Raw genomic sequence first — 26,440 nt, 5'->3', positions numbered from 1 at the left:
TCCGCAGTCGGTAACGCCCGACTGCAACGTTCTTACTTGTTTTCGATTGTTTGCTTCAATCTTATCAGTTGTTTACAGTAAAGTGTCGAATCAATCGTTCGACCAGGATGAAGCAGCTTATAGTGGATTATTCTTTTCCAATTCCACCAAACACAGAGCATTACCTTTCGGTTCATCACTCTTGCACCATGATCTTTTTCACACATTATTGTCGTATTTGATCCATTTGCCGTCTCCTGTTACCCTTCGTTTCAGAAATGGTTCGATTTCATTTCTTTTCAGCAAAGAATCGCATTTGTTAATTCGGTCCAATAAATTTTTCACAGACAATTCATGTGCTATCCATACATCGAGCTTCTTTTTGTGGCCAGCCTTTTCTAAATGGTTCAGAGCCGTTTGATGATGAATGTTTAGTTCATTGGCGATGTCATGGCTCCTTATGTGACGGTCCTGGTCAATCCTTTCCATAATTTCATCGACTTTTTCAAAGATTGGTCGACCAGAGCGAGGTGCATCTTTTACATCGAAATTTCCAGAACGGAAGCGAGTGAACCATTGTTGTGCTACACGAACTGATACAGCATCGTCACCGTAAACATCACAAATTTCATTGGTGGCTTGCGTGGCATTCTTCCCTTTTTATACCCTGAACCCATTGAAAATGGGAAATCAGGGTATAATGGTTTTATGAAAAGTATGTAACTGGCAGAAGGAATCATCGCAGACCCCATAGAGTATATATATTATTTATCAGGACGACGAGTTTAGTCGATATAGCCCTGTCCGTCTGTCCGTCCGTGTGAGCAAACCGATCTCAGAAGATATAAGAGCTAGAGAGCTGAAATGTGGCATGCATACTATTGTATACCATAGGCAGTACAAGTTTATCTTATTTTTTCGATAACTTTTTTATCGAGAATAATCGAAAAATCGACTTTGATTTTTCAGCTTAATTTGAACACTTTTAGACCTGGAGACTTTAAATTTGCGTTGTATATAATATTTTGTAGTTTACAGATTTTAGATACCACGCCCATGTATGTATGCATGTATTTTCATGAATTTAAACACATTTTACCCATATGATCACGCTCTGCAAGTTTCATAAAGATAGTCTTACTACAAAAGAAATTATGCAACTAATAAATTCTCATAATATTGCCCACACTGCAGCGCAGCCCAAGCGCTGTCGTCGCTAACTGCGCAGTCAGCAGAGCGCGTGATATACGTGCGTGTGGATGCGTGCGTATGCATGTATGCATAAAAGAAGTGCAGAATGAGTAGAATATCAGCTTAGAGGGTTCCAGGTATCTCCCAGTCGAGCAGGCTCGACTGGAGCCTTGTCAATACACAAATTTTTAAAATATTGCTTCTTTATTTTCACTCATTTTTGAACAGCTGTAACCTTTTTTTCGAATTCCTTGAACTAAATTTTTGTTGGGCAAATGAAGCTTAAAGTGCTACCAATCGAACACCATATTGGTAGTATCACTAACCGCAGAACATATAGACCGGACAAGTAGTGTAAAGCGTTTTACACATTTTTTTCGAGCATTAGTTCCCAGACCACTTCGTATTTGCTCGGCTCCTCATTTTTAGGTTCGGGCTACGAAAATATGGGAACACAAAATCATTTCTCTTCATGCGCTCTGCCGATATGGTCGACTGTTGAACAAAAGGTCCCTCTACCACTGCTGCCAATTTAGTTTTTTTCGCGTCAAATCTGGCTTTTTCCGAAGACCAATTGCGGAAAATATTTGGGAATTGCGGGAAGCGGGAATTCTGGCTTTTTTTTAAAAATGAATTAGGCTTTTTTCGCTTTTTTTTTAATACTGCCACACCAATGAAAAAATGTAGCAGCGCGGTTGCCACTTGTAAAAAAGGTTTGGTTTTTTCGGCTACAAATTTCGCCATGCCAAAGGAATATAAGCAAAAGTGCCGTGATGCTTGGATGACACGGGACGACATTGCAGTTTAACTTTGAAGAGCATGTAGAATCCGATATGTACAAAGGGTATGATTTTGAAAAGAAAATCAAATCTTTGAATATCGATGCAAGCCTCGAACAAGAAACTCGTGCTCGCTGCTCTTATTTTGTAATTGAACTTATCAAGCAGCTAAAGCAGAGGTAACCAATTTGTCTGATTCTTCTACCGACCGTTAAATAATTTAGATTTTATTTGCAGGCTCCCCGACAATTTTAAAATTTTAAAAAACATTGACGTTTTTTTCCGTTGACAAAATTCTGTCAACTAAAAAAAAAAAGGAATCACAGAATTGTTAGAACACCTCCAAGTAGACAGAATAGCCGACATTGAGCGGCAGTACTATGATATTAATCTAGTTAAGTGGGAAAACATCAATGACAGCTCCAAATTTTGGAATGAAGTCTCTAATTACAAGGATTCTGGCGGCAACCGCAGATTCCTTGACTTGGCAGATGTTGCCCTGCAAATGTTTTCATTACCATGGTCCAACGCGGAGGTGGAACGCGTATTTAGCCAGCTTAACTTGGTAAAGTCCAAGTTAAGGAACTCAATGAGCCTAAACACAATAAACAGTATTCTTAGCATAGGGTAATATTTTATTAAGAGTGAAAAGATGATACCGATTTATATATTACTTTTTTATTAAATATAACACACAGATATGGTTTGCGAAGACTGGGCAAATGCTGGTCGCGACGAATTAGATAGCATGTTGAAAATCTTGTAAATTAAATAAAAACAAGCAAGAAAGCTCTAGTCGAGACTGCTCGACTACGAGATCCCCTGAACCCTTGGAGCAATAGATATTTCAATAATTTTTCGCGTCTTTCAGCTTACACAAGAAACACGCACACACACACACACAGGCACGTACGCACACACAGGCATACATACACACACACGCATACAGACTCACATACACCCACACAGACACGCATACATACACATACACACACACACATACACAAACACATACACACACACACATACACAAACACATACACACACATACACACACAAGCACCCACGCATAAACACGCATGGGCTGCAGTGCAGTGTGCGATTACTATGAGAACTTAATTGTTTAATAACTTTTCAGATTATGATTATAACATGAATATGCATGTAATTGCCAAAGCACAAGTCTCTAGTATTTGAAATACGCTTTTTACAAAAGTGAGGGTGAGGGGGTGAATTTAAGGGAAGGGAAGGAATTTAACAAAAACCGAAATTGTATAAATTGCATATAAGCATACATTAAAAATTTGGAGAGTCTAGCAATAAAGGTGTAGAAGATATAATTTTATAACTGGTTTTCGATAAGGTTTTTTATCGATAAAAAAAGATCGGGATGAGTTATCGATTTTTAATGATAAACTTGATATGCGCGCTGTAATTACGGACATTTTAAAAAAAATTTGAAGTCTCTAGCTCTTATATCTTCTGAAATCGACGCGTTCATACATACGGACAGACGGACAGACGGACGGACGGACAGACGGACAGACGGACAGACAGACGGACAGGGCCAAATCAACTCAGCTCGTCGCCCTGATCAAGAATATATATACTTTGTGGGGTCTGCCTCCTTCTGCCTGTTACATACATTTCAACAAAACCATTATACCCTGATTTCCCATTGAAAATGGGTTCAGGGTATAAAAATTTAAAAAAAAACATGAAAATAATCAAACCATAAAAACCGCTTTTTTTAGGCTTTTTTGTAAAAATTTTCCGCTTTTTTTCTTGTTTCTTGCATCTAAAAACAGCTTTTTTTCCGGTAAAAAGTTGGCAGCACTGCCCTCTACACTGAATGTTTCCCTTGCTCTCTCTCTCTCTCTCTCTCACGATGCTCTCTGCCCTTTCAAATATGTATATGTATATGTATGTTGGCAGGGTTACCAACTTAGCCTTTTACCCGTCAGATCTGGCATTTTTCAACTGCCAAATGCAGGAAAAAATGTAATCTAGCTAATGGCATACAAATTGAATTTGATCTTGAATTTGATCTATCCGTTTCTAGCAGGTGTGAAAGGTTAATTAACCATTTTCTCTCCCGGAAAAGTTGGCAGCATTGTTCTGGGGATCTCCTAGTCTCCTAGTCTCCCAGTCGAGCAGTCTCGATTACAGCTTTCTTGTTTGTTTAATATATAAAGACTTCGTGCACCCCAACTCGAGTTTTCATCCTATATATTTTATTAAATATAGACATTTTTATTATTATTATTAATTTTGTCGTTTATTATGAATTCGATTTTCAATTTTTTAGTCTTATATTTTTGTTTCGATAGCCGTGAACATTTCACATTTATAAAGTATGCGCGTAAGTCGTTCATTCCGGATGTATAGGTATGGCAGAAGACTATCTTAAGTTGGGCTACTTCGCTGACTTTGTGAATTTGGTAGATGGTCATTGAGGATGCCAACAATCAGTCAGTCAGAGAAATGGCACAGCCTTAAGTTTGGTTCACTGCTTCCGTACATGAAGTGTTGTTCAGTGAATTTAATATATAGAATATATAAGAGAAGATATATATATACATACATACATTAAGAAACGTAAAGCAAAATGGAAACAGCTGTAATATTGATAAATTTTTATACATTTTGCTTATATGTAAGGATGTAGACAATATTATTTTGTTTATCTCTAAGGTATTACATATATGAATAGTAAGGTTAGATACGGTTCAAGGAGGTCAATTTCTTTCCACTACCGCAGTCTTCCCAAATGGATTGTTGGTTTCCATTTTTTAATATTTTGGGTATCATTCATTTTTTTTCCCATGTGCATTAAATACATAAATGATATCTATTTCATGAGCAGTCTAATAAACTTATATTTTCGTTAGCTTTGTTGAAGTTTAGGCATCGGAGCTGAGGACATTTACCGAAAATGCGCTCAGGGTTTCACCTTTCTTGGATAAAGCTTTTGCCTGATATTGTCCCACATCATCTAAAGTACATTTGTTTACAGTGAACTTATAGCGATTGCCATCCTTGGTGAACGAGTATCTGGTGCGTGCTTCGTCAATAGGTTTACCATCCTTTAGCCAAGCTAGATTGACCAGCTCTCCATCGAATTCACATTCGAAGTGGGCATCTTCTCCCTCCGTAACGGAAACGGAAACGGGAAATTGAACAAATGTCGGCTGCTTGGGGTCATCGCCAGGTACGATAACATTGATTGTACAGGTACTGAATGATTCCCCCGCATCGTTAAACGCCTCACATGTATATGTGCCGCCATCTTCTGGGAAAATTTCAGCGATCTGCAAACGATAAATGTTTGCCTCGCTCGTATATTGGAAATCCTTGCTTGGCTTAATCTCTTTATTGTTGTGCAGCCAAACGACATCAAAATGATCGGCGCCAATAATACGACAAGCCAAAGTAACCGCGTCTCCATCCTTTACAAATCTGGACTCCAAGTGGCTTACTATCTTTGGTGGCTTGTCACTGCCAGTTGCCTGTCGCTTGCTTGACTGCTTGTCCAGAGCTATGAATATAGAGCGGTACAATCAAAGTAAAAAATATGTTCATCAATCATCAATCCAACGATCACGTAAATATGAAATATCGTTGGAATAGGATCCCAACAGGACTATGAGCTATCAAGATGTTTAACACTCACGTTGAATGGTTAGCCTGCACTTCGTTTCGACAGCGCTAATTGAGTTTGTCGCCGTGCAAGAGTAGACGCCTTCATCTTCTGGGAAAACTTCGTGGATGGTGAGCGTTGCAATACCGTTTTTGTATTTTAGATCCATTATTTCGGATGACGATATCGACTTGCCATTTTTGGACCATGTGATTTGTGGCTCCGGATCCCCCTTGACATGGCACATCAACTGCAACTGCTCGCCATCGCGAATTGTCAAGTCGTGGAGTGGTTTAGTGAACTCTGGCTTACACATTAAGGAATCGTCGGGTGGAACTAAGTGCAAAATGTAAATTCCCATTAATTTCATATATTTTGTGTTATTAATGTAAATTGTAATCTATATATACAGTGCAAAAATTTTATGTCTGTATTTAAACAAGTTTCCTCTTTATTTAATGCCAGGATATTTAGATGTGGAAGTATTTCCCTAATTTACCGTTTCTATAAATCGTTATATTAGTAACATGCATCTACACAGTAAAACTGAAGTCTTAGGTGTAACACTATTCAAATCAGAATTCAAAATTTAAGCCAAATTATTGTTATTGTACACGATAGAAATTTCAAGTTTCAACTGTTGTAGCTAAAGAGATCGTTTTGCTTAGAGCATATGGTCAATAACATATTAGTTAATAGTTTTTATAAGAACTACGTACGTATTAGCTCTTTAGTAGCACTACGAGATCGTGATGGACTGCCGGGTGCCTGTAAGCTACTGGCTGCATATTTCTTTTTGCCTGAAATGCTATTCTGTATCGATGAGGAACTTGTGCTTGTTGTCGAGTTGCTGTTGGTGACCATCTAAAAGAAACAGTTACCAATCAATTAGACCCCTTTTTGAATTAATTATGTCCTTCTACTCTCACCTTAACGTCCGCCGTCGATGTCGAGCTTGATGACTGATGTGAACTGTTGGAAATATTTGACGACGTGAATTGACGTGTGGTTATAATCGGTGGAGGAGCCGGCTTGATGGGTTGTTCGATGTATTTTCGATCTGTTTTAGAAAAAAAAATACAAACAAACAAAAGTTGAGATAAATGTTACATATTGCTTTTTAGGCAGGGATATAGATACTTTTCTATTAGCTACTTTCTACGGGTGTGAGGGAAAAGGAGATAGGGACAAATTTAGAATGTTTTAGTAGTATACAAAAGTATATAAACAACTCAAAATATTGTAGGTCGATGCACTGATTAGGAAAGTTATTGCGAATAAAATGATATCGTAAGATCTAAGGGGAATATAGAAATTTGACGATTTCCAAAGTTCTTTCGTTATATCCTTAAAAGGTGTCATAGTCAATAAGTTCACTGGTCTTTTTTTTTTTTAGCTTTAAGCTCTAACTTTAGATATGAACCTTGTATATATTAGGAATCGAGTTTTTAATCTCGAACTACTAAATCGACTCAAATTTTTATAACATGCATGGTATACTACATATTATACAAAAAAAAAACATAAATTGGACTCCACATAGGTAGAATAATTATGTATGAGTATGAAAGTATGCATGCTTAAGAGTAGAGAATAAATAAACATAAGTAATAGTATGTGTATGTTTTAGACTAGAGTTTATTTATAACAAATTACCTCCTGAGTAAAGGAAGTTGTGTGCAAGTTCGGCCTGCTCAGGTGTAACCCATTCTCCTGGATAAGACATTGAATTTGAGTAAATGCAAGAAATCATATGTTTAAAAGATTAAGCTCAAAGACAAATGAAAATAATATGTGTTCATATGCTACATCTATATATGTATAGTATATCATGCCATCTGTATATCACATGTCGATAGTAGATAAGAAAAGTGGAGAAAATTCTATGTTTATACACATACATATATATGCGTATACATATTTAAATATGTACACTATATAACCTTACTGTATATATACAGTAAGTAAATAAAGTTTAGACACGCAGTAATTTTTCAACCAGCTTTATTACATTACATTAAATGAAACAAGTAAGAGTGCTTAGTAAATCCAAAGTCTTTAGGTCTAATAGTATTCAAATTCTGCCTAAAAAACCAAAATCAATGTATCGATAATTCTCGATAAAAAAAGATATCGGGTGAGTTATCGAAAAAATATGATAAACTCGTACTGCGTATGGTATACACGAGTATATATTGCCAGACAGACGGAGGAGCTATTTCGATTCAGCTCGTCGCACAGTGGGCGGATTCGAGAAATCTAGCGTAACGAAATTTATTATTAGAAAAATAGGAAATATTTATAATTTATTTATTATTGTATGCTTTTTTTTAAATAATTTTTTTGTATCTTTTTTTTTATCTACAATATTTATTCTGTGACCCTTTCGGGTGTATTTACAGCGAAAATTTCTTAAATTGTTCCGACACCTTGCCACTATGTTCATGAAACTTTTGGACTATGGACTATTTTCATAAAACTTTTAGAACGTGATTATAACATTGAAATGCGTATATTTGTCAAAGCAAAATATAGCAGAATTTAAATCACTATATCCTCAGCTCCGATTTGCCACTCCCCTAATGGGCGTAGACATATAAGAATTTATAGAATCATAACATTATCTTACGAGCAAAATTTCAGCGCTCTAGCTTTAAAATTCTTGGATATACAGTTTTATTCGATTTGCCACGTCCTTAATGGGCGTAGATATATCCGGCATAGCTCGTGATCTTGGGTGGTCGACGCGGATCTACATTCCAAATTTCAGCATTCTAGCTTCAACTAATATGATTTCAGGCATATCGGAAAATGCATTTTCCGATTTGCCACGCCCTAGTGGGTGGATCAGGAAAAACGCTTATAACACTTTATAAATCTAAAAGTTTCCTAAAGAGAGTCCATTCACAAGAATTGTTATTAAATAATTAAGTTATATAGTATGCCCACACTGCAGCCGATGCGTGTGTGGTTATGTGGATCTGTGAGTGTGTTTATGTGTGTTTTTCTTGTGTAAGCAGAAAGCTATTTTGACTAGAGTTTCCTTACTTGTTTCCACATAAATAGACTCTAAGATTAGAAGTAGGTTCGGTATTTTTATACCCTGAATCCTTTTTCAATGGGAAATCCGGGTATAATGGTTTTGTTGAAATGTATGTTACAGGCAGGAGGCGTGGCAAACCGCCACAAAGTATATATATTCTTGATTAGCCCTGTCCGTCCGTCTGTACGTATGCTTGAACGTGTCGATCTCAGAAGATAGAATTAGAAATTGAAATTTTTTTTCCTAAAAAATCGATAATCTGCCCCATTCTTTTATTATTAATTAAAAAAAATTAAAATTAAAAATATTATCGAAAACCAGTAAAAAATTTATTTCAGCTACATCTTTAAAGCCCTATTCGCCAAATTTTAAATATAGATTTATATGTACTTTATAGAATTTCGATTTTGGTCAAAATAAACCCTTATATTAACCCCTCACCATCACCTCATCCATCTGTGTAAAAGCCGTATTTCAAATACTAGAGACTTGGGCAAATACATGCATATCTATGTTACATTCATAATCTGAAATCATTAAGATAGTCCATCCACAATAAGAGTTATAACACAAGTAAATTTCCATAGTAAGCCATCACTGCAGCCAATGCGTGTTTATGCGTGAGTGCGTATGCCTGTGTGTGTGCGTGTGTGTGTGCATGTGTGTGTCCATGTGCGAATAATTATTGAAATATCAGTTGCTCGAAGGGTTAAGGGGATCTTGTAGTCTCGACTACAGCTTTCTTACTTGTTTTAACACGTAATGTTGATAGCGAAGTGTACCTAAACTTTATTTGCTGACTGTATAAATTGTATTTTTATACACCGACTTCGGATGTTCGGTAACTATTTTAGGATAGGATATCTTAGTATAAATAGAAATTACCTTCGACAATAACGACGCATGTTGTCTCATCTGTTCCATGGCAATTCGTTGCCTTACAGCTGTATTTGCCAGAGTCTGAGGGCTTACAATCAATAATTTCCATTGTGACAACGCCATCGGAGTGAGTCATTGCATATTCGTATTTACTTAGCTCACGCCCATCCTTATACCACTTGACAGAAGGAACGGGCTTGCCACTTACACAACAGAGGAGCTTACACGTGTCGCGGGCCTGCATGACGCGTGGACGTAATAGGAATGTAAAATTGGGTGCCGATTCCGCTTCCTCCTGCCAGAAGGTATAGGGCAAGGGCTCACGACGTCGAACCGGCGTCGATTCGGTTCTATATCTTGGTTGTTCCTTTGGCAGTGGATGTACATTGAGGAACACTACTTCCTCTCTGGAACCGTAATGGTTTTCGGCGCGTATTATGTATTCGCCACGATCATCTAGCTTGACACGATTAATTATAAAGTAATAGTCATCTCCTGCATACCGTTTCATAAATTTAACGCTCTGCCTTAACTCAATATTGTTGTGTGTCCAAGTGAGCGTGGGCGTGGCAATCGCGATGCACCTACAATAGAATCTAACGCTTTGTCCTTCGTAACAGAACTGTGACGAGGGTCGGATGACAAATCGAGGAGCAGCTTGTCGACGATCGAACACGGCGTCATGAATCTTATATTTCTCCATTAACAATTTTCGTAGTGATGAATACTCGGATAGGCGGCCAATAGGCAATAGATACTTTTCAAACTCCTCGTACTTCTTTCGCAATTTCTCCCGATATGCTAAATAACGATCGCGAGCAATCTTCTGTGTTAGCTCCCTGTGATCGCCTGTCAGCCATGGATGAAGCAGACATTCGTGGGCAGTCATTCGTTTCTCTTTGTTGGCAACAAGAAGCTTGCGTATAAAATCTTTGCCCTCATCGGATATATGCTTAAATGCATCCATATCGAAGTCCCAATCGCAGGCTTTAACATTCTTTAGAGTCTGTATATCGTTCTCTCCAGCGAATGGCGAAAGTCCACTTAGGCTATAGCATACGAAAAGAAAGCAAGCATTTATGCAGAATTACATATTTCTCAATGTTTTAATGAAATAAACTTACAGCACATAAGCAAGCACACCCGTGGCCCACATATCTGTATAGAAGCCAACTGGCTCTCTATTTACAATTTCAGGGGCTGCAAATTCGGCTGTGCCTGTTGTGATTTTTACGACTTCGTTAGGATCCAATCGTGTGGCCAGACCAAAATCAATTAGTTTCACGTTTGTACTGCTGCGTGTCTGGCACATTATATTCTCCGGCTTTATGTCCAAGTGAATAATATTTTTCTCGTGCATATGTTTGATACCCTCGCAGATCTGTCTCATATAATTAATAACTTCGGCTTCGGTCATAACGTATCCTTCTGCAGTGATACGTTCAAATAATTCTCCACCAGATAAGCTATGACGAATAAACGAAATTTATTTATATAATATTAAATAGTAACGAATATAATTATTCACTATAATATAATTTAATATATAACTACATACATATAGTGGCTCTGATATACATACGTATTTTATATATTAATAGATAATTTTTGATATGCTTTTAAATAAATCATGATAAATATTGTATTTTTTTATTATTTTTTTTTTTTTTGCTATAGGCACTCTATTCACGTCATGAAATATGAAGAAATTTTTAAGATAAAATGCTGCTCATATTTGGCTTAGTAAGTAGTAAGTTATGAATTTTTCTTTTACTTACAATTCAAGTATAAGAACCATTTCGTCATCATCTTCGAAAGCATCGTGTAGGTTGATCAATTTTTGATGATGCAACTGGTTCATAATGTCAATCTCACGTCGAATCAAGTCTTTTTCAACAGCATGTGATACGGGTATAAATTTGGCAGCGAATATATTTCCAGTGCTACGCTCCCGACATCTGTGCACAACACCAAAGGCACCGGTACCGATCTCCTCAAGTATATCGTATCTATCGTAAACGCTTTGATGGGAAATTTCAACGGGCTGTGGCACGAATTTCGAGTATATGTCGAATACATAAGAATCATAGTCTTTAATTGCTCCATCAGCCTTGCCGCGTATCTTTTTGCCGTTTTCATCCAATTCCCATTTACGCTCTGTGGGCTTCTTCTTAATGGAATCTTTCGTCTTGATCAGTGTGCTTACCTCCGATGGATCAGATCGTCCATAGACATTATCGGCAAATATACGGAAATCATACTCTTTGCCAGGTGTCAGACCAGTAACAGCCATTGAAGTGAATCGAGTGTTTCCAACACGTATCCATGAAGAAAGTGGATGCTCACGCCTTTCAACTAGATAATTTGTAATATCGCTGCCACCATCCCAAACAGGTGCCTTCCAGCTTAGAGATAACGAGTCTGTGCCAATACTCTCAACCAATGGGAACCGTGGTGGATCTGGACGATCACTGATTTGCACTTGAATTACAGCCGTATCCGACCCAAGTTCATTCTCTGCCGTTATTCGGTATGGGCCAGAGTCGAGCCGCGATCCATCAAGAATTGTTAATATGGCGTGGCGGTCTTTGACTTCAACATTGTAGTGTCCGCCAGATTCAATTTTATCTCCATCCTTTACCCAATTAATACGGGGTTTGGGGAAACCAGTGAATGGTATTTTAATGACAACATTTTCCCCCTTATCAAAGTAAGCAGTGTCTCTGAATCGTGGTGGAACATTCAACTTCGGCGCAGCTACAAATTGTCAATAAATTAATTTTAGTGACGTTGATATAGTATCTGACTCTATTTTTATGCTTATTAAAGAATGTAATGTAATGAAAGTATGTAACTGGCAGAAGGAGGCGTGGCAGACCCCTCAAAGTATATATTTCTTGATCAGAGCGACGAGCTGAGTCGATTTGGTCCTGTCCGTCCGTCCGTATGTATGAACGCGTCGATTTCAGAAGATATAAGAGCTAGACACTTCAAAATTTTTTAAATATCCGTATATATAACGCGGATATTGAGCTTATCACCAAAAATCGATAACTCATCCCGTTATTTGTTTTATCGATAAAAAACCTTGTCGAAAATCAGTTTTAAAATTATATCTTCCACCTCTTGAATGCTAGAGTCTCCAAATTTTAAATGTAGACTTCTATGCATTTTATACAATTTCGGCTTTTGTAAAATTTACTCTCCACCCCTATATTCACCCCCTAACCCACATATTTGTAAAAGACGTATATCAAATACTAGAGGCTTGTGCTTTGCAAATACATGCATATCCATGTTATAATAGTAATCTCAAAGTTTCATGAAGAAAGTACATCCACGAGAAAAGTTATTGAACAATTAAGTTCTCATAGTAAGCCACCACTGCACTATGGGGAAAAATCGAAATTATCGGGTATGAATTAATAACTTGAAAACTAAGCAAGATTTTTTGATCCAGTTTTTGTATTATTAATATATATACCATCAGAAATATATTTTATAAAAATGGGCGTGTCACCGCCCACAAAAAAAATTAATTTTGTTAAAAAGTTAATTTTGTTTTTTAAAGAATTTTGCTTGTTAATACTTTAATATAATAACTTTAATTGAAAACAATCGAGCTTTTTATAAAATCGAAATTAATTTTCTTCAGTTTTGAGTTCCAGATCAAAAAACTTCAGGTTCTTCTTCTTAATTGTGCCTTCAACTTTACATAATGCAAGGCGTGCAACTTCATTAGACAGCAACCTTTATGCTTTCAAACTTGTTTCTAAAGATTTGCCGAAGAAATATTCTGATCAGATGTATCCATTGCTCTATTACAACCATCAGCGAAATTATGGATTCTGCTATCTTTCTATGCGTGATGAAATTTGTCTGATTTATAGACCTGGTTGTGCAAATCAGACGCTTCTTTGCCAAAAATGCCTACAGGGTGAACAGTTATTATTTTATAAACATTTGTTGTCATAGACAGTCATTCATAGTTGTCAGTTCCTGCTGCATTTCTTTCATTTGGCATTTATATTTCAGCAAAAAAGCGGCTTTTGCTTTTTAATATGATTAATAAGTTGAGTCAATATTAGTCTTATTTAGTTTCGCCTTAAAAAAAATCACAATTATTGTTTCTTGGTTAGGCCCTTTTTATTGAGCCAAATATCACTCTGGTCAGCTCGATTGATTGATTTGCGCCGGTTGTGCGCAAAAGTGCACATTGAGACAAAGGCATTGATATCACAATTAATTCCTCTACGACATACAATTGGAATTATACTTATGCGCCCTTTTGGCTGTTTTATATATCATTGCAAAGTTTAATTTGCTAATTTTACAAAAAATTAATAGAATAAGTTCAAATATTAAATGTTATCTAAACCAACGCATAGTAGAAATTCTAATAATTCATATACTTTTTAAATTTCTCAAAAATTATGTCTGGTCATTAAATAACGACGATTTGAAAATCAGCAACTAGAAATTGTAAGCTGAAGGCACATGCTTTTCGAAGAAAACAGCTGATTTTAACAGCTGTTAGGCTTAACAGTGGACTGTTATTCAACATTTAGGGTACAGTATCTTAAAGTTTGGAGTTTTATTAAGATGGTAACATAAAAAAATAATACATTTTAATACTTCGAAAAAAACGACAAAATACCCGCAAAACGCCAAAATTTCCCATAAAGCACTGCAGCCAATGCGTTTTTATGTGTGCGTACGTATGTCTGTGTGTGTGCATATGCGAATAATTATTGAAATATTAGTTGCTCGAAGGGTTCAGGGTATACAGGGATCTCGTAGTCGAGCAGTGTCGACTAGAGCTTTCTTACTTGTTAATGGGTTCAGCTTACAATAATAAAGAATAATAGTCAAGATTCTTATAGATCCTTCGAGGAACTGATAATTCCATAATTCTTAGCTCCTTTTCTGCTTACACAAGAAATAGCACATGTCCACATATAAATACATGTGTAATTTATATTTAAATCAAATTCAATGCTTTCTTCGACTCAGCTAGTGGTGTTAATGTGGTAATGAAATACTTACTCATAATGGCGAGAGCTGCACGTGTTGACTTGGCACCGGCTTTATTTACGGCACGACAAACATATTCATCAGCATCTTCGCCGAATACGTCGTTAATATTCAAGAAGTGATTATCACCCTCGGAATAGATGTGATAGCGAGCTCCACTCGTAATCTCACGCGCTCCTTTATACCAAGTTATGGTAGGTCGAGGAACTCCGGTGATTTCACATGTGAACTGTGCATTATGGTTTTGTATGCAGTTCGCATCACGTAGTGGCTTCACAACAACAGGAGGTGTTGCCGCCTTTGGATCGACTATTTTAACGGCCTGCGAGGCGGTCGACGGTCTCGATAGTCCAGCTGTATTTTGTGCGAATACGCGGAATTCGTACTGACGACCTTCAATCAAATGATGACAGTTGATTTGATTTGCAGCACAAATAATTTGATTAACTCGTTGCCAAGTATCGCTGCCAATTTCTCGTTTCTCAATCCAATATCCTTGTATATAGCTACCACCATCCAACTCCGGCTTGTTCCATTCTAAATGGACAAAGTCTCCACCAATCTCTGTAATGTCAGGAATGCCAGGAGGTGATGGTGGATCGATTGGTGCCTTGGCACGAATTGGATTTAAGCCTTCTAATGGAGAGCCTATGCCGTTTTCATTAACAGCCATTACGCGGAATATATACTCTTGGTTTTCGATCAGACCTTGCACATTGAAGTTTGTATCCTTGCAGGTGCTGGACACAGTGATCCAATGGGGTGACGATATATCCTTCCGTTCAACCACATAATGAGTTATTCTCAGACCACCATCATACACTGGTGGACGCCAGGCTAATATACACGAATGCTTGTTGATATGTGAAATTCCTATTGGTCCAACGGGTGCTGAAGGCAATCCGGTAATACGTGCATCAAAACGTCCGACTGCACTACCAGAATCATTGCTGAGCTCAATTTGATAGTTGCCACCATCGGTCTTAACGATATCGCAAATAAATATAGCAATATAATCATCAAAGACAGTATATTTAAAATGAGATTCGTCAGCCACATCGGAGATGAGCTCGTTATTTCTGGTTATCTTCACTGAAAGTGGCTGATCGCCTGAATAGTAAATCTTAATCTTTGTATTATCGCCCTCTGGTAAATACAACTCATCGGGGCATCGGTTTATAATCGGTGGTGAGCCAACTTTAAGATAACTAGATGTATGCACAAATCCAAGCGAGTTTATCGCTTCACAAGTATAGTCACCATCATCGCCAGATTGCACATTTGTGATGTGTAAACGGAAGGCACCGTCTTTACTATCACATGTGAAACGTCCTCCAGGCTGCATCTGGATTTCTTTACCATTTCTCAACCATCTTGCTGTGGGACTTGGCTTACCAGATGCAGCGCACTGTAACGTAAAGTCTTTGCCACAAGGTGCAATCCTGTCTTGTAATCTCGATATCCAATCTGGCTTCTCGCCGCCTAAAATTTCGCAGACCTTAATGGGCATAGTACAATGGCTGGGCTCTGAGCGTCCTGCAGCATTAATAGCAAAAATTCGGAATTCATAATCGCCCATTTCGATAAGGTTAATAACTGTGAATTCAGTATCGAGAACATTGTAATCATTACATTTAACCCAAACAGCACCCCCAATATCTCGACGCTCTATAATGTAACCAGTAATGCGAGAGCCTCCATCGCTGAGTGGTTTCTCCCATTTTAGATCGACATAGTTCTTGCCCACTTTCATAACCTGTGGTGTACCTGGAGGAGATGGTATATTAAATTTACCCTTCAGCTTGAATCGCATTGATGGAGGAGATGGTTTACTGTAGCCAGCAGCATTCTTCGCTTTAATACGGAATTCATATTCGCTACCATTCGTTAAGTTGTACAATTGATATTTAATGTCTTTTATTAAATACTCATAGGTATTCCATGATGAGTCATTGACGATGTCACGGTATTCAATTTGATAACCCTGAATGCGAGAGCCACCATCACTGGCTGGACGTGTCCATATTAATGTTACATTGCCAGAATCCCAATCAATTACCTTCGGCTGGCCAGGTTCATCGGGAACAGTGAATTGATGTTTGGCAGTTATGGGTTCAGGCATGTCTAGTGACTCTGATAGTCCATATTGATTCTCAGCTCTTATACGGAAATGATATTTGTGATTGGGTTCCAGGCCCATTACATCGTAATGTGTATTGCGTACAAAACTGCTAACCTTTACCCATGTACCACTAGTATCCAATTTCTCAACCACATAATTTGTGATTGGTGACCCACCATCGTCAAGTGGTGTCTTCCAAGCTAGTGTACACGTATCTGGTGTAATATCATAGACATTCAATGGACCTTGTGGTGCACCAGGTCTGTCAACAACGGTCACATGACAGGATGCTGTGTCGGAGCCCTTGCTATTTGTTAATGTAATTGTATAGGATCCAGTTTCCGAACGCTTAGCACATTTATTGTGGTAAACTGAGCTGTAATCATCTGTATCGAATCGAATGCGTTCATTGGCTGATACTTCGATACCATTGATATTCCAAGAAGGTGTTGGCCGTGGATTCGCATGATATGGTACAGTTATATGGAATTCATCACCAGCAATTACAGTCATATCCCTTATAGATAAGTCAGATGTTATTTTTGGCGCGTGGGGCGGACGGCGACAGAAAATAAGCTCGCTTGATGCACTAAATGGTGATTGACCCGCCGCATTGACAGCAGCAACTCTAAATTCATATTCTGCATTTTCTATTAAGTTGGGTATCTTGCAGGTAAGATCTGGACAGAGGGCATGAACAGCCTTTGTCCATTTGTCTTCACTCAAAAGTCGCTTCTCGATTACGTATCCGGTTATTGGTGATCCACCATCATGTTTGGGCTTAGACCAGGCAATCGTAATACTATCCTCTGTTGAATCTATGCCGCGAGGTATGCCAGGTGCATTAGGTACATCGAATGGATGCCTTGCTCTGATGGGCTCTGACGTTGTGGCTGGATCTGATTCACCATATTTATTTTCCGCAATTACTCGGAAATCATATTCCTTACCAATTGTCAGATTACGTACACGTACAAATGGCACAGTACAGTAGCTACTGACTTTTGTCCAAGTTGAAGAACGGGCCTCTTTTTTCTCAACAATATAGTTCTGAATAGGAGAGCCACCATCATCCAGTGGAGGATTCCAATATAATGTCAAAGAATCACCCGCAAATTCATCAGCACGCAAATTGCTTGGTGCTCCAGGTCTATCCAAGACTTTTACGTTAATGGTAGCCGTATCATAGCCGTGTGGATTTTTAAGCTGTAGTCTATACTGCCCTGAGTCCGATCGCTTTGAGTTCTTTACAACGAATGAAGCAGCATCATCAGTTAATTGCTGGTGCACACGTTTGTCATCATCCAGCACAATATCATTTGAGTACCAGAATGCTGTCGGTTTCGGGAAAGCAACATAGGGTACGTGAATGCTGAAATCGTCTCCGGCACGACAAATTATATCGCGAACTCCACCTAAGTCCATGCATGGCTTATTGGGCTGTTCTTCAATTTGTATGGGCTGTGATGGTTTGGAAGGTTCTGACCGTCCAACATCGTTTTCTGCAATAATGCGGAATGAATATTCTTCGCCTTCTTTCAAATCTGGTACCGTAAACACAGTAGAATTAATTGGTATGTCATTAACTGGCTTCCAATCTTTTGAATTTTTAGGTCGTTGCTCAATATAAAAGCCTTTGATTTTGGATTTTCCATCGTTTCGTGGAGGCCGCCAGGATAATGTAACACTATCCCTTGTGATGCGGTCGGCCTTTGGTGGTTCGGGTGGATCAGGACGATAGCGTTGTAGTTCAGCTGACATAGGATCAGATGGCTTTGATGGGCTGCCGGGACCAGCTTCATTGACAGCAGTTACACGGAACTCGTATCTAGAGCCTTCACGTAAATCGGGCACTGTATAGCTGGTATTCGGCGTTGGATAATTATTACACTTAATCCATTCGCCACCGCGTTCTCGTCTTTCTACAATATAACCTGAAATCGGTTTTCCGCCGCAATAATCTGGTGGATGCCATTCCAATGATGCTGAGCTTGGGGTATATCCAACAACTTGAGGCTGTGTGGGTGAACCTGGTGGATCGAATGGGGACTTTGCTACAACTGGCTTACCTTCGAGAGCATCGGAAATGCCGTATATATTCTCAGCTGTGACACGGAATAAATATTTTTTTCCTTCAGTTAGCCCCTTGACTGTGTAATTTGTTTTCGGGCAGTAGCCAGGTACAGGCTTCCAATCATCAACACCAAACTCTGTAAATTCAACAATAAAGCCTGTTATATCACTGCCACCATCATCTGTCGGTAAATTCCATTGCAATGAAATGTGATCAGGTGCTATCTCAGTGTAGGTCAGGGGACCTTCGGGCGGCCCTGGTTTATCAACTACTATTATTTCAATATCAGCAGATTCTTTTCCGAATTCATTGGATACTGTAATTTTATATACTCCAGAGTCTTTCCTAGTTGAATCATCAATACGGAAAATTGTACGCTCCGTATTTGTGTCGAATGAGATTTTACTACCATCTGATAATTTTATGTCCCCGCGCTTCCATTCAACCGTCGGCGTTGGTGCACCAGAGATCGGAATATGAACACTGACTGGTTCACCAGCACGTACTTTAATACGTCTGCCGAGCAAGCCATCGAGATGGAGTTTTGGCTTCTCCCGCATGGGGCGCGCATTGAGTGTAGATGATGGCTCTGAAGGTTTGCCATTTCCGGCTGCATTGACTGCCGATACTCTGTATTGATATTGATGATTTGGTGATACTCGGTCATCCCTATATTCGGCGGTCGGAGTTGGCTCTCCATTAATTTTGATCCACCGGCCAGTATTTACATCTCTACGCTCAATATCATAGCCAATTATGGGTGAGCCACCGTTGCTTATGGGCTGTTTCCATTTGATAGTAATATGATCTTTATCACTGTCCAATAATTCTGGTTTACCTGGTGCTCCAGGGACGGTGTATTGACTTTTAGCTATAACAGGCTGATCCGATGCTAATGGATCGGAACGTCCCTGCAAATTCTCAGCCATTACTCTAAACTCGTATTTCGTACCTTCTAAGAGTCTCGGAACAACTGCATGATTGTATTTAGCGTTAACGTACGAAACAGCAGGTACCCAACCTCCACCATGTGTTAAATCCCTTTTCTCGATGACATATGCAGATATTTCAGATCCGCCATTATCTTTTGGTGGTTTCCATGATATGGTCACAGAGTTAGCAGTTATTTCTTCGTACTCTAATGGGCCATCAGGTGGGCCGGGACGATCGAGAACAATCAGTTCAAAGCTACCCTCATCGATGCCAGAATCATTGCGCAATAGCAAATGATAAATTCCAGAATCTGTACGTTGACAATTAACAGTATGGACAACAGTATGGTGTCCTATTGTGGTAATGGTTGATCTTTCATTTGAGCGCAATGCATTACTCTTGTGCGTCCATATCGCCTCTGGTGCTGGCTCGCCAATAAAATCTATATCTATATGGAATATAAGTCCGGCCTTAATACATACTTCGTGTAATGGTGTTATAATCTTTGGTGCCAAGTAGCGTGGCTTGGCCGTTATCATATCCGATGGTTCGGATGGCTCGGACTGGCCAGCTTGATTGACAGCAATTACTCTAAACTCATATTCTTGGCCCTCGACAAGTTCTGGTACAGTTGCTGCAGTCTTATTCGGAGGTACGTGAACAACATTCACCCAGTATGGGCTTCCCTTTTCTTTCTTTTGTATAATATATTCGGTAAGGGGTGCACCACCATCCGATTTTGGTGCAATCCATTGTAGGTCAACATGATCGCGATCCCAATCGGTAATACTTGGCTTACCGGGCGCATCGGGCTCATCAAAGTCATTCTTGGCAATAATGCTTTGTGATGCTTCTAATGGATCCGACTCGCCAATTGCATTGACAGCCTTAACACGGAATAAATATTCCTTTCGATGAACAAGACGTATAACATCATGAACTGGATGGGTACTCATGCCCGCATCTGACCATGTTCCTCTGGACAAGTCCATTTTTTCAATAATGTAATGCAATATTGGTGAGCCCCCATCATCATCAGGTGCCTTCCATCCCAAGTGGCAGCCATCTCTGGTTATCTTTGTGATATCCAGTGGACCCCTTGGCACTGATGGACGGTCAAGTACTGTTGCGTGTGCTGATGCATCAAATGAACCGTGCTCGTTTTTCAGTATCAATGTATATCGTCCTTCATCAGACCGAAGCGCTGAGGGTATTTCAAATGTCAGTTCATTTTGGAAAATATTTGACTCAATTCGTCTATTTGGTTCTATTTCCTTGCCATTGTAAAGCCATTTAATTGTTGGTCGTGGTGAAGCTTCTATTGGTAGCGTCCAGCCCAGACATTTACCAGCATGAACAGTTATATCATTTAAGAGAGATTTATCAAAGAATGGGGCCAGGAAGCGTGGCTTGCATATAATGGTTGCAGATGGATCTGATGGATCGCTCTGACCACCGCGATTCACAGCAATTATACGGAACTCGTACTCTCCACCGTCTGTTAGATCGGCTATGTGGGCTTTTCGCTCATCTCCAGGTAGAACAGCAGCACGTTCCCATAGTCCGAATTTGGGTCTCTTTTCGACAATATATGAAGAAATAGGTGCTCCACCATCCCTTTTAGGTGCAGCCCATTCCAGGTCCACAAAGTCCTTGCCCCAATCAACAGCTTGTGGTTGACCTGGTTTATCTGGATGGGAATATGGATCCTTAGCTGTAATGGCTTGACTAGTTGTTAAAGGCTGTGATTGCCCTTGTTTGTTAACAGCACGTACTCTAAAATTATAATCATGGTTTTCAATAAGATTATCAGCACGAATCTCAGTGCCAGCACATTCTCCGACTGGCACCCAACGCATTGCTTCATTGTCCATTTTTTCAACGACATAGTGCGTTATTTCGGAGCCACCATCATCTTTGGGTGGTCGCCAACGCAGTGTCATTGAGTTTTTGGATACCTCATCCCCACGTAGTGGTCCTTCGGGAATAGTTGGAACATCTAGTACAGTCACTTTAACAGTATGGCTATCAATACCATTAATATTGCGGCCAACCAATTTGTAGGATCCAGTATCTGCCCGTTTAGCATCTAGAATACGCAATTTCGTGCGATCATCGAAATTTGAGATTTTCACACGATCTGCATTTATAACCATATTATCTTCATGGGTCCATTCCTTACTTGGAATGGGCTCTCCACTAACCGGCACATCAAATTCAAATACGTTTCCTGCACGAATTTTTATATCCAACATAAAGTTCTTATCAATTTTAGGCGGCAAGTTTTTGGCACGCGCAATATGCGGTTCAGTCGCATCGCTTGGTATACCGGGACCAGCTTTGTTTACTGCTCTGACACGGAATTCATATTTAACACCATCAATCAGATCAGGCACATGACCGCTAGTTACATCACCATCGACTTCAGCGCACTTCTCCCAATCTGGTGAATATCTGTCTCGCTTCTCGATTACATAACCACTTATAGGTGAACCACCATCGTTTTCTGGCCTTGTCCATTCCAAGTCCACAAAATCTTTGTCGAAATCTTTAATAGATGGAGTTCCCGGCTTGGTGGGTTCATCGTATGGATTTTTGGCTTCAATGGCACGAGGTGCTGTAAGTGGATCTGATGTACCTTGACGGTTCCTAGCACGTACTCTAAATTTGTATTTATGTCCGGGTGTAAGGCCTATCACTTTTAAACTAGTGCTTGGTCCATCTGTCTCTGCTGCTGGTACCCAACGACCAGTTGCTTCGTCCATTTTCTCTACCACATAGCTATCGATGGGTTGCCCACCATCGTCATCTGGTGGATTCCATTGCAGCGTGCAACTCTCTGCATTAACATCTTCCACTTTAAGTGGTCCATTGGGTGGGGATGGCTTGTCAATAACAGTTACTTTCACATCAGCACTATCTTCTCCGTTAGCGTTTTCAGCAAGCAGAGTATATAGACCAGAGTCAGAACGGGTCGCATTAGTTACTTTAAGTTTGGTATTATAGGGAACATGGGTAACTTTCACGTTATCTTTTGAATACACCTCTTTTTTTTTAAGTAGCCATTTAGTTAAAGGTGCTGGTTCTCCGGATACTTTACAATCAAATGTAAAAGTTTGCCCAGCTTTAATGCGCACTTCGATTAAGTTGGAGCGATCAATAACTGGCGGCTTATTGCGCGACTTGGCAACAATGGAAGGTGTTGCATTCGATGGTTCACCTGGCCCAGCTGCATTAATGGCGCTAACACGGAATTCATAAGCTTGGCCTTCAGTTAGGTCAGGAACACTAGCCTTGCATTGATCAGCTGGCACTTCCAAAGCCTTTTCCCATTGACCATATTTATCTTTCTTTTCAATGAGATAGCCAGTTATTGGAGATCCCCCATCGCTTAACGGTGGCATCCAAGTCAAATCGATGTGATCCTTATCCCAATCGGTTGCTCTTAAATTTTCAGGCTTTCCAGGCTCGTCAAACGGATTCTTGGCTATAATTGATTCTTCGCCAACTAATGGAGCCGATTCGCCCTCTGCATTTACAGCCGATATCCTAAATTTATATTCATTACCAGGCGTCAGACCAGTAATATCGGCCTGGGGCTCGGTTGATCGTCCACATGGTAACCAACAACCAGTTTCTGGATCTAACTTATCTATTTGGAAATAATCAATAGGAGTACCACCATCATCGTTAGGTCGTTTCCATTTCAAATGACATCCTTCCTTATGTACATCAGATATCTGAAGTGGTCCATTAGGCGGTGTGGGCTTATCCGTAATTATTACATTAATCAGGACGCTATCCTTGCCAGAGCTATTTGTAGCTGTTACCAAATATTCACCAGAGTCACCCCTTTGAGTCGGGCGTATAACAAGTTTGGTGTAATAGTCGGGCGTTTCAATTGTTGTATTTTTTCCAAATTGCAAGGGATAATTCGAAAATTTCCAATCCACTTTTGGTGCCGGCTCACCAATGATAACAGCGTCTAACTTTAGCGCTGTTCCGGCCGATATTGTCACATCACGTAGATTTCTGCGGTCTATCTTTGGTGCCAGATAACGCGGCTTAGCTATAAGTGTCTTGCTTGCATCAGATGGCTCTGATTGTCCACCTTTGTTTAACGCAGTTACTCTGAATTGGTATTCATTTCCTTCTATTAGCCCATTCACAGTGGCGATAGGGGTAGGCGAGTCCGTTTCCAAGGCTTTTTCCCATAGTGGACTATATTTATCCTTGATTTCAATAATGTAGCCTATGATAGGGGAGCCCCCATCACTAGCTGGTTCATTCCAAGAAAGTTCTGCTTTGTTGGCTGACCAGTCTGTTGGCTCTGGGGCGCCAGGTTTGGAAGGTACCGCTGAATAATACACAAGAATTATAAGTTTCAAAAGTGATAAAATAAGTTGTATTAATTAAAACTTACTAAATGGATCTTTGGCGACTATTGAGCCCAATGTCTCCAGCGGTTCAGATTCACCTTCCTTGTTTACAGCCTTCACACGGAACTTATACTCGTGACCGGGTATTAAGCCATCAACAGTAATTTCTGGTATATCGCTCTTACCAACAGGTAACCAAACACCTGTGTCGGGGTCGAACTTTTCTACCAAATAGCTATCAATTGGCTCACCTCCATCATCTTTAGGTTTTTTCCATTTAAGCTTGCATCCATCTTTGTGAATATCAGATACTTCAAGCGGTCCTACCGGTTTACCAGGCTTAGCTGCAAGGATTGAACAAAATGTTAGTATATTAGCTCCAAGAATCAGAACAATCTTATAGAAAACAAACCAAAAAAAAAAAAAAAAGTAAGAAAGCTCTAGTCGAGACTACTCGACTACGAGATCCCCTGAACCCTTGGAGTATTTCAATAATTTTTCTCGTCTTTCAGCTTACATAAGAAACACGCACACACACACACACACACACACACACACACACACACACACACACACACACACACACAAACACGCACGCACGCACTGACACACAGGCATACATACACACACACACACACACACACACAGACACAAACATTTACATACATATACACACACAAGCATAAACACGCATGGGCGGCAGTGAGCGCTTACTATGAGAACTTAATTGCTTAATAACTTTTTTGTGGATGTACGATCTTCATGAAACTCAGATTATGATAATAACATGGATATGCATGTAAATGCCAAAGCACAAGTCTCTAGTATTTGAAATACGCTTTTTACAAAAGTGTGGGTGAGGGGGTGAATTTAAGGGTGGGGGGTAAATTTTAACAAAAACCAAAATTGTATAAATTGCATATAAGTATACATTAAAAATTTGAAGACTCTAGCAATAAAGGTGTAGAAGATATAATCTTATAACTGGTTTTCGATAAGGGTTTTTTATCGATAAAAAAAGATCGGGATGAGTTATCGATTTTTAATGATAAACTTGATATGCGCGCTGTAATTACGGACATTTAAAAAAAAATTTGAAGTCTCTAGCTCTTATATCTTCTGAAATCGACGCATTCATACATACGGACAGACGGACAGGGCCAAATCAACTCAGCTCGTCGCCCTGATCAAGAATATATATACTTTGTGGGGTGTGCCACGCCTCCTTCTCCCTGTTACATACATTTCAACAAAACCATTATACCCTGATTTCCCATTGAAAATGGGTTCAGGGTATAAAAAACAAGTGAGAAGGCTCCAGTCGAGACTGCTCGAACCCTCTAAGCTGATATTCTAATCATTCTGCACTTATTTTATGCACACATACATACACATGCATCCACACGCACGCATAAGCCTGCGCTCTGCTAACTGCGCAGTAAGCAGCGACTGCGCTTGGGCTGCGCTGCAGTGTGGGCTATATTATGAGAATTTATTTGTTGAAGAATTTCTTTTGTAGACATACGATCTTAATGAAATTTTCAGAACATAATCATAATGCTCAAATGTGTATACATTGCAAAGCACAAGTCTCTAGTACTTGAAATGCGAAATAGGGGCGAAGGGGGCGTGGTATCCAAAATCTGTAAATTACAGAATCGTTGTATCCATTAACTTTATATACAACGCGAATTTGAAGACGCCAAATCTAAAAGTGTTCAAATTAGGCTAAAAAAACAAAATCAATGTTTCGATTATTCTCGATGAAAAGTTATCGAGTTATAAAGCAAACTCGTACTGCGTATTTTACACACGAGTATGCATGCCAAATTTCAGCTCTCTAGCTATTATAACTTCTGAGATCGGCGCACTCATACGGACGGACGGACATATCGACTAAGCTCGTCGCGCTGATCAAGAATATATATACTTTGTGGGGTCTGCCACGCCTCCTTCTGCCCGTTACATACTTTTTCACAAAACCATTATACCCTGATTTCCCATTTTCAATGGGTTCAGGATATAAAAAAACCTATTTAATGCAACGAGTATATATACTTACTTATGATGTTGATCTGGAATTCGACTTGATCTTGACCATAAAGATTATGAGCTGTAATTTTATAAAGACCAGTATCCTTTCTCTCGGACCTACTGTTGATATATTTAGTATTGTAGGGAACTGTTTCTATGCGGCTCGCAGATGTGGGAAAAACACCTTTGCCATTTTGGGTCCAACTAATTTCAGGAGCTGGTTCCCCACTGACATTAATGTCGAGGAATACTGGCTCACCAGCTTTAATATTATATGTGTGAATGTTTTTGCGATCAATCTTTGGTGCCACTATCCGAAAAAAAAAACAGTAAAAATTAATAATAAAATATTC

The 26,440-nt window shown here is 39.3% G+C and overlaps 1 protein-coding gene across 27 annotated transcripts in view; it reads right to left on the bottom strand.

The window, feature by feature from the left end:
• Positions 1-4,199: 4,199 nt before the first annotated feature.
• Positions 4,200-26,440, bottom strand: part of bt (projectin protein bent) — a 69,750-nt gene continuing 47,509 nt past the window's right edge. For 26 of the 27 annotated variants that reach the window (XM_089472485.1, XM_089472460.1, XM_089472464.1 and 23 more), the window contains 11 exons: positions 26,116-26,397; positions 24,098-24,397; positions 14,558-24,031; positions 11,290-12,268; positions 10,636-10,977; positions 9,518-10,560; positions 7,246-7,302; positions 6,519-6,649; positions 6,309-6,453; positions 5,623-5,925; positions 4,200-5,487 (listed from right to left, as the gene is read on the bottom strand). In XM_089472485.1, coding sequence (XP_089328611.1) covers positions 4,853-5,487; positions 5,623-5,925; positions 6,309-6,453; positions 6,519-6,649; positions 7,246-7,302; positions 9,518-10,560; positions 10,636-10,977; positions 11,290-12,268; positions 14,558-24,031; positions 24,098-24,397; positions 26,116-26,397 — 13,691 coding nt within the window. In that variant the 3' untranslated portion in view covers positions 4,200-4,852. The remainder of the gene's footprint in view (positions 5,488-5,622; positions 5,926-6,308; positions 6,454-6,518; positions 6,650-7,245; positions 7,303-9,517; positions 10,561-10,635; positions 10,978-11,289; positions 12,269-14,557; positions 24,032-24,097; positions 24,398-26,115; positions 26,398-26,440) is intronic. The other variant, XM_089472466.1, reaches the window with a different exon arrangement.

Source organism: Drosophila arizonae, chromosome 6, assembly GCF_054131065.1.
Source record: "Drosophila arizonae isolate 15081-1271.41 chromosome 6, UAZ_ARI_1.0, whole genome shotgun sequence".
Lineage (NCBI taxonomy): Eukaryota > Metazoa > Arthropoda > Insecta > Diptera > Drosophilidae > Drosophila > Drosophila arizonae.
The sequence above is the reverse complement of the archived record's forward strand: the minus strand, read 5'-3'. Positions and strand labels throughout refer to the sequence as shown.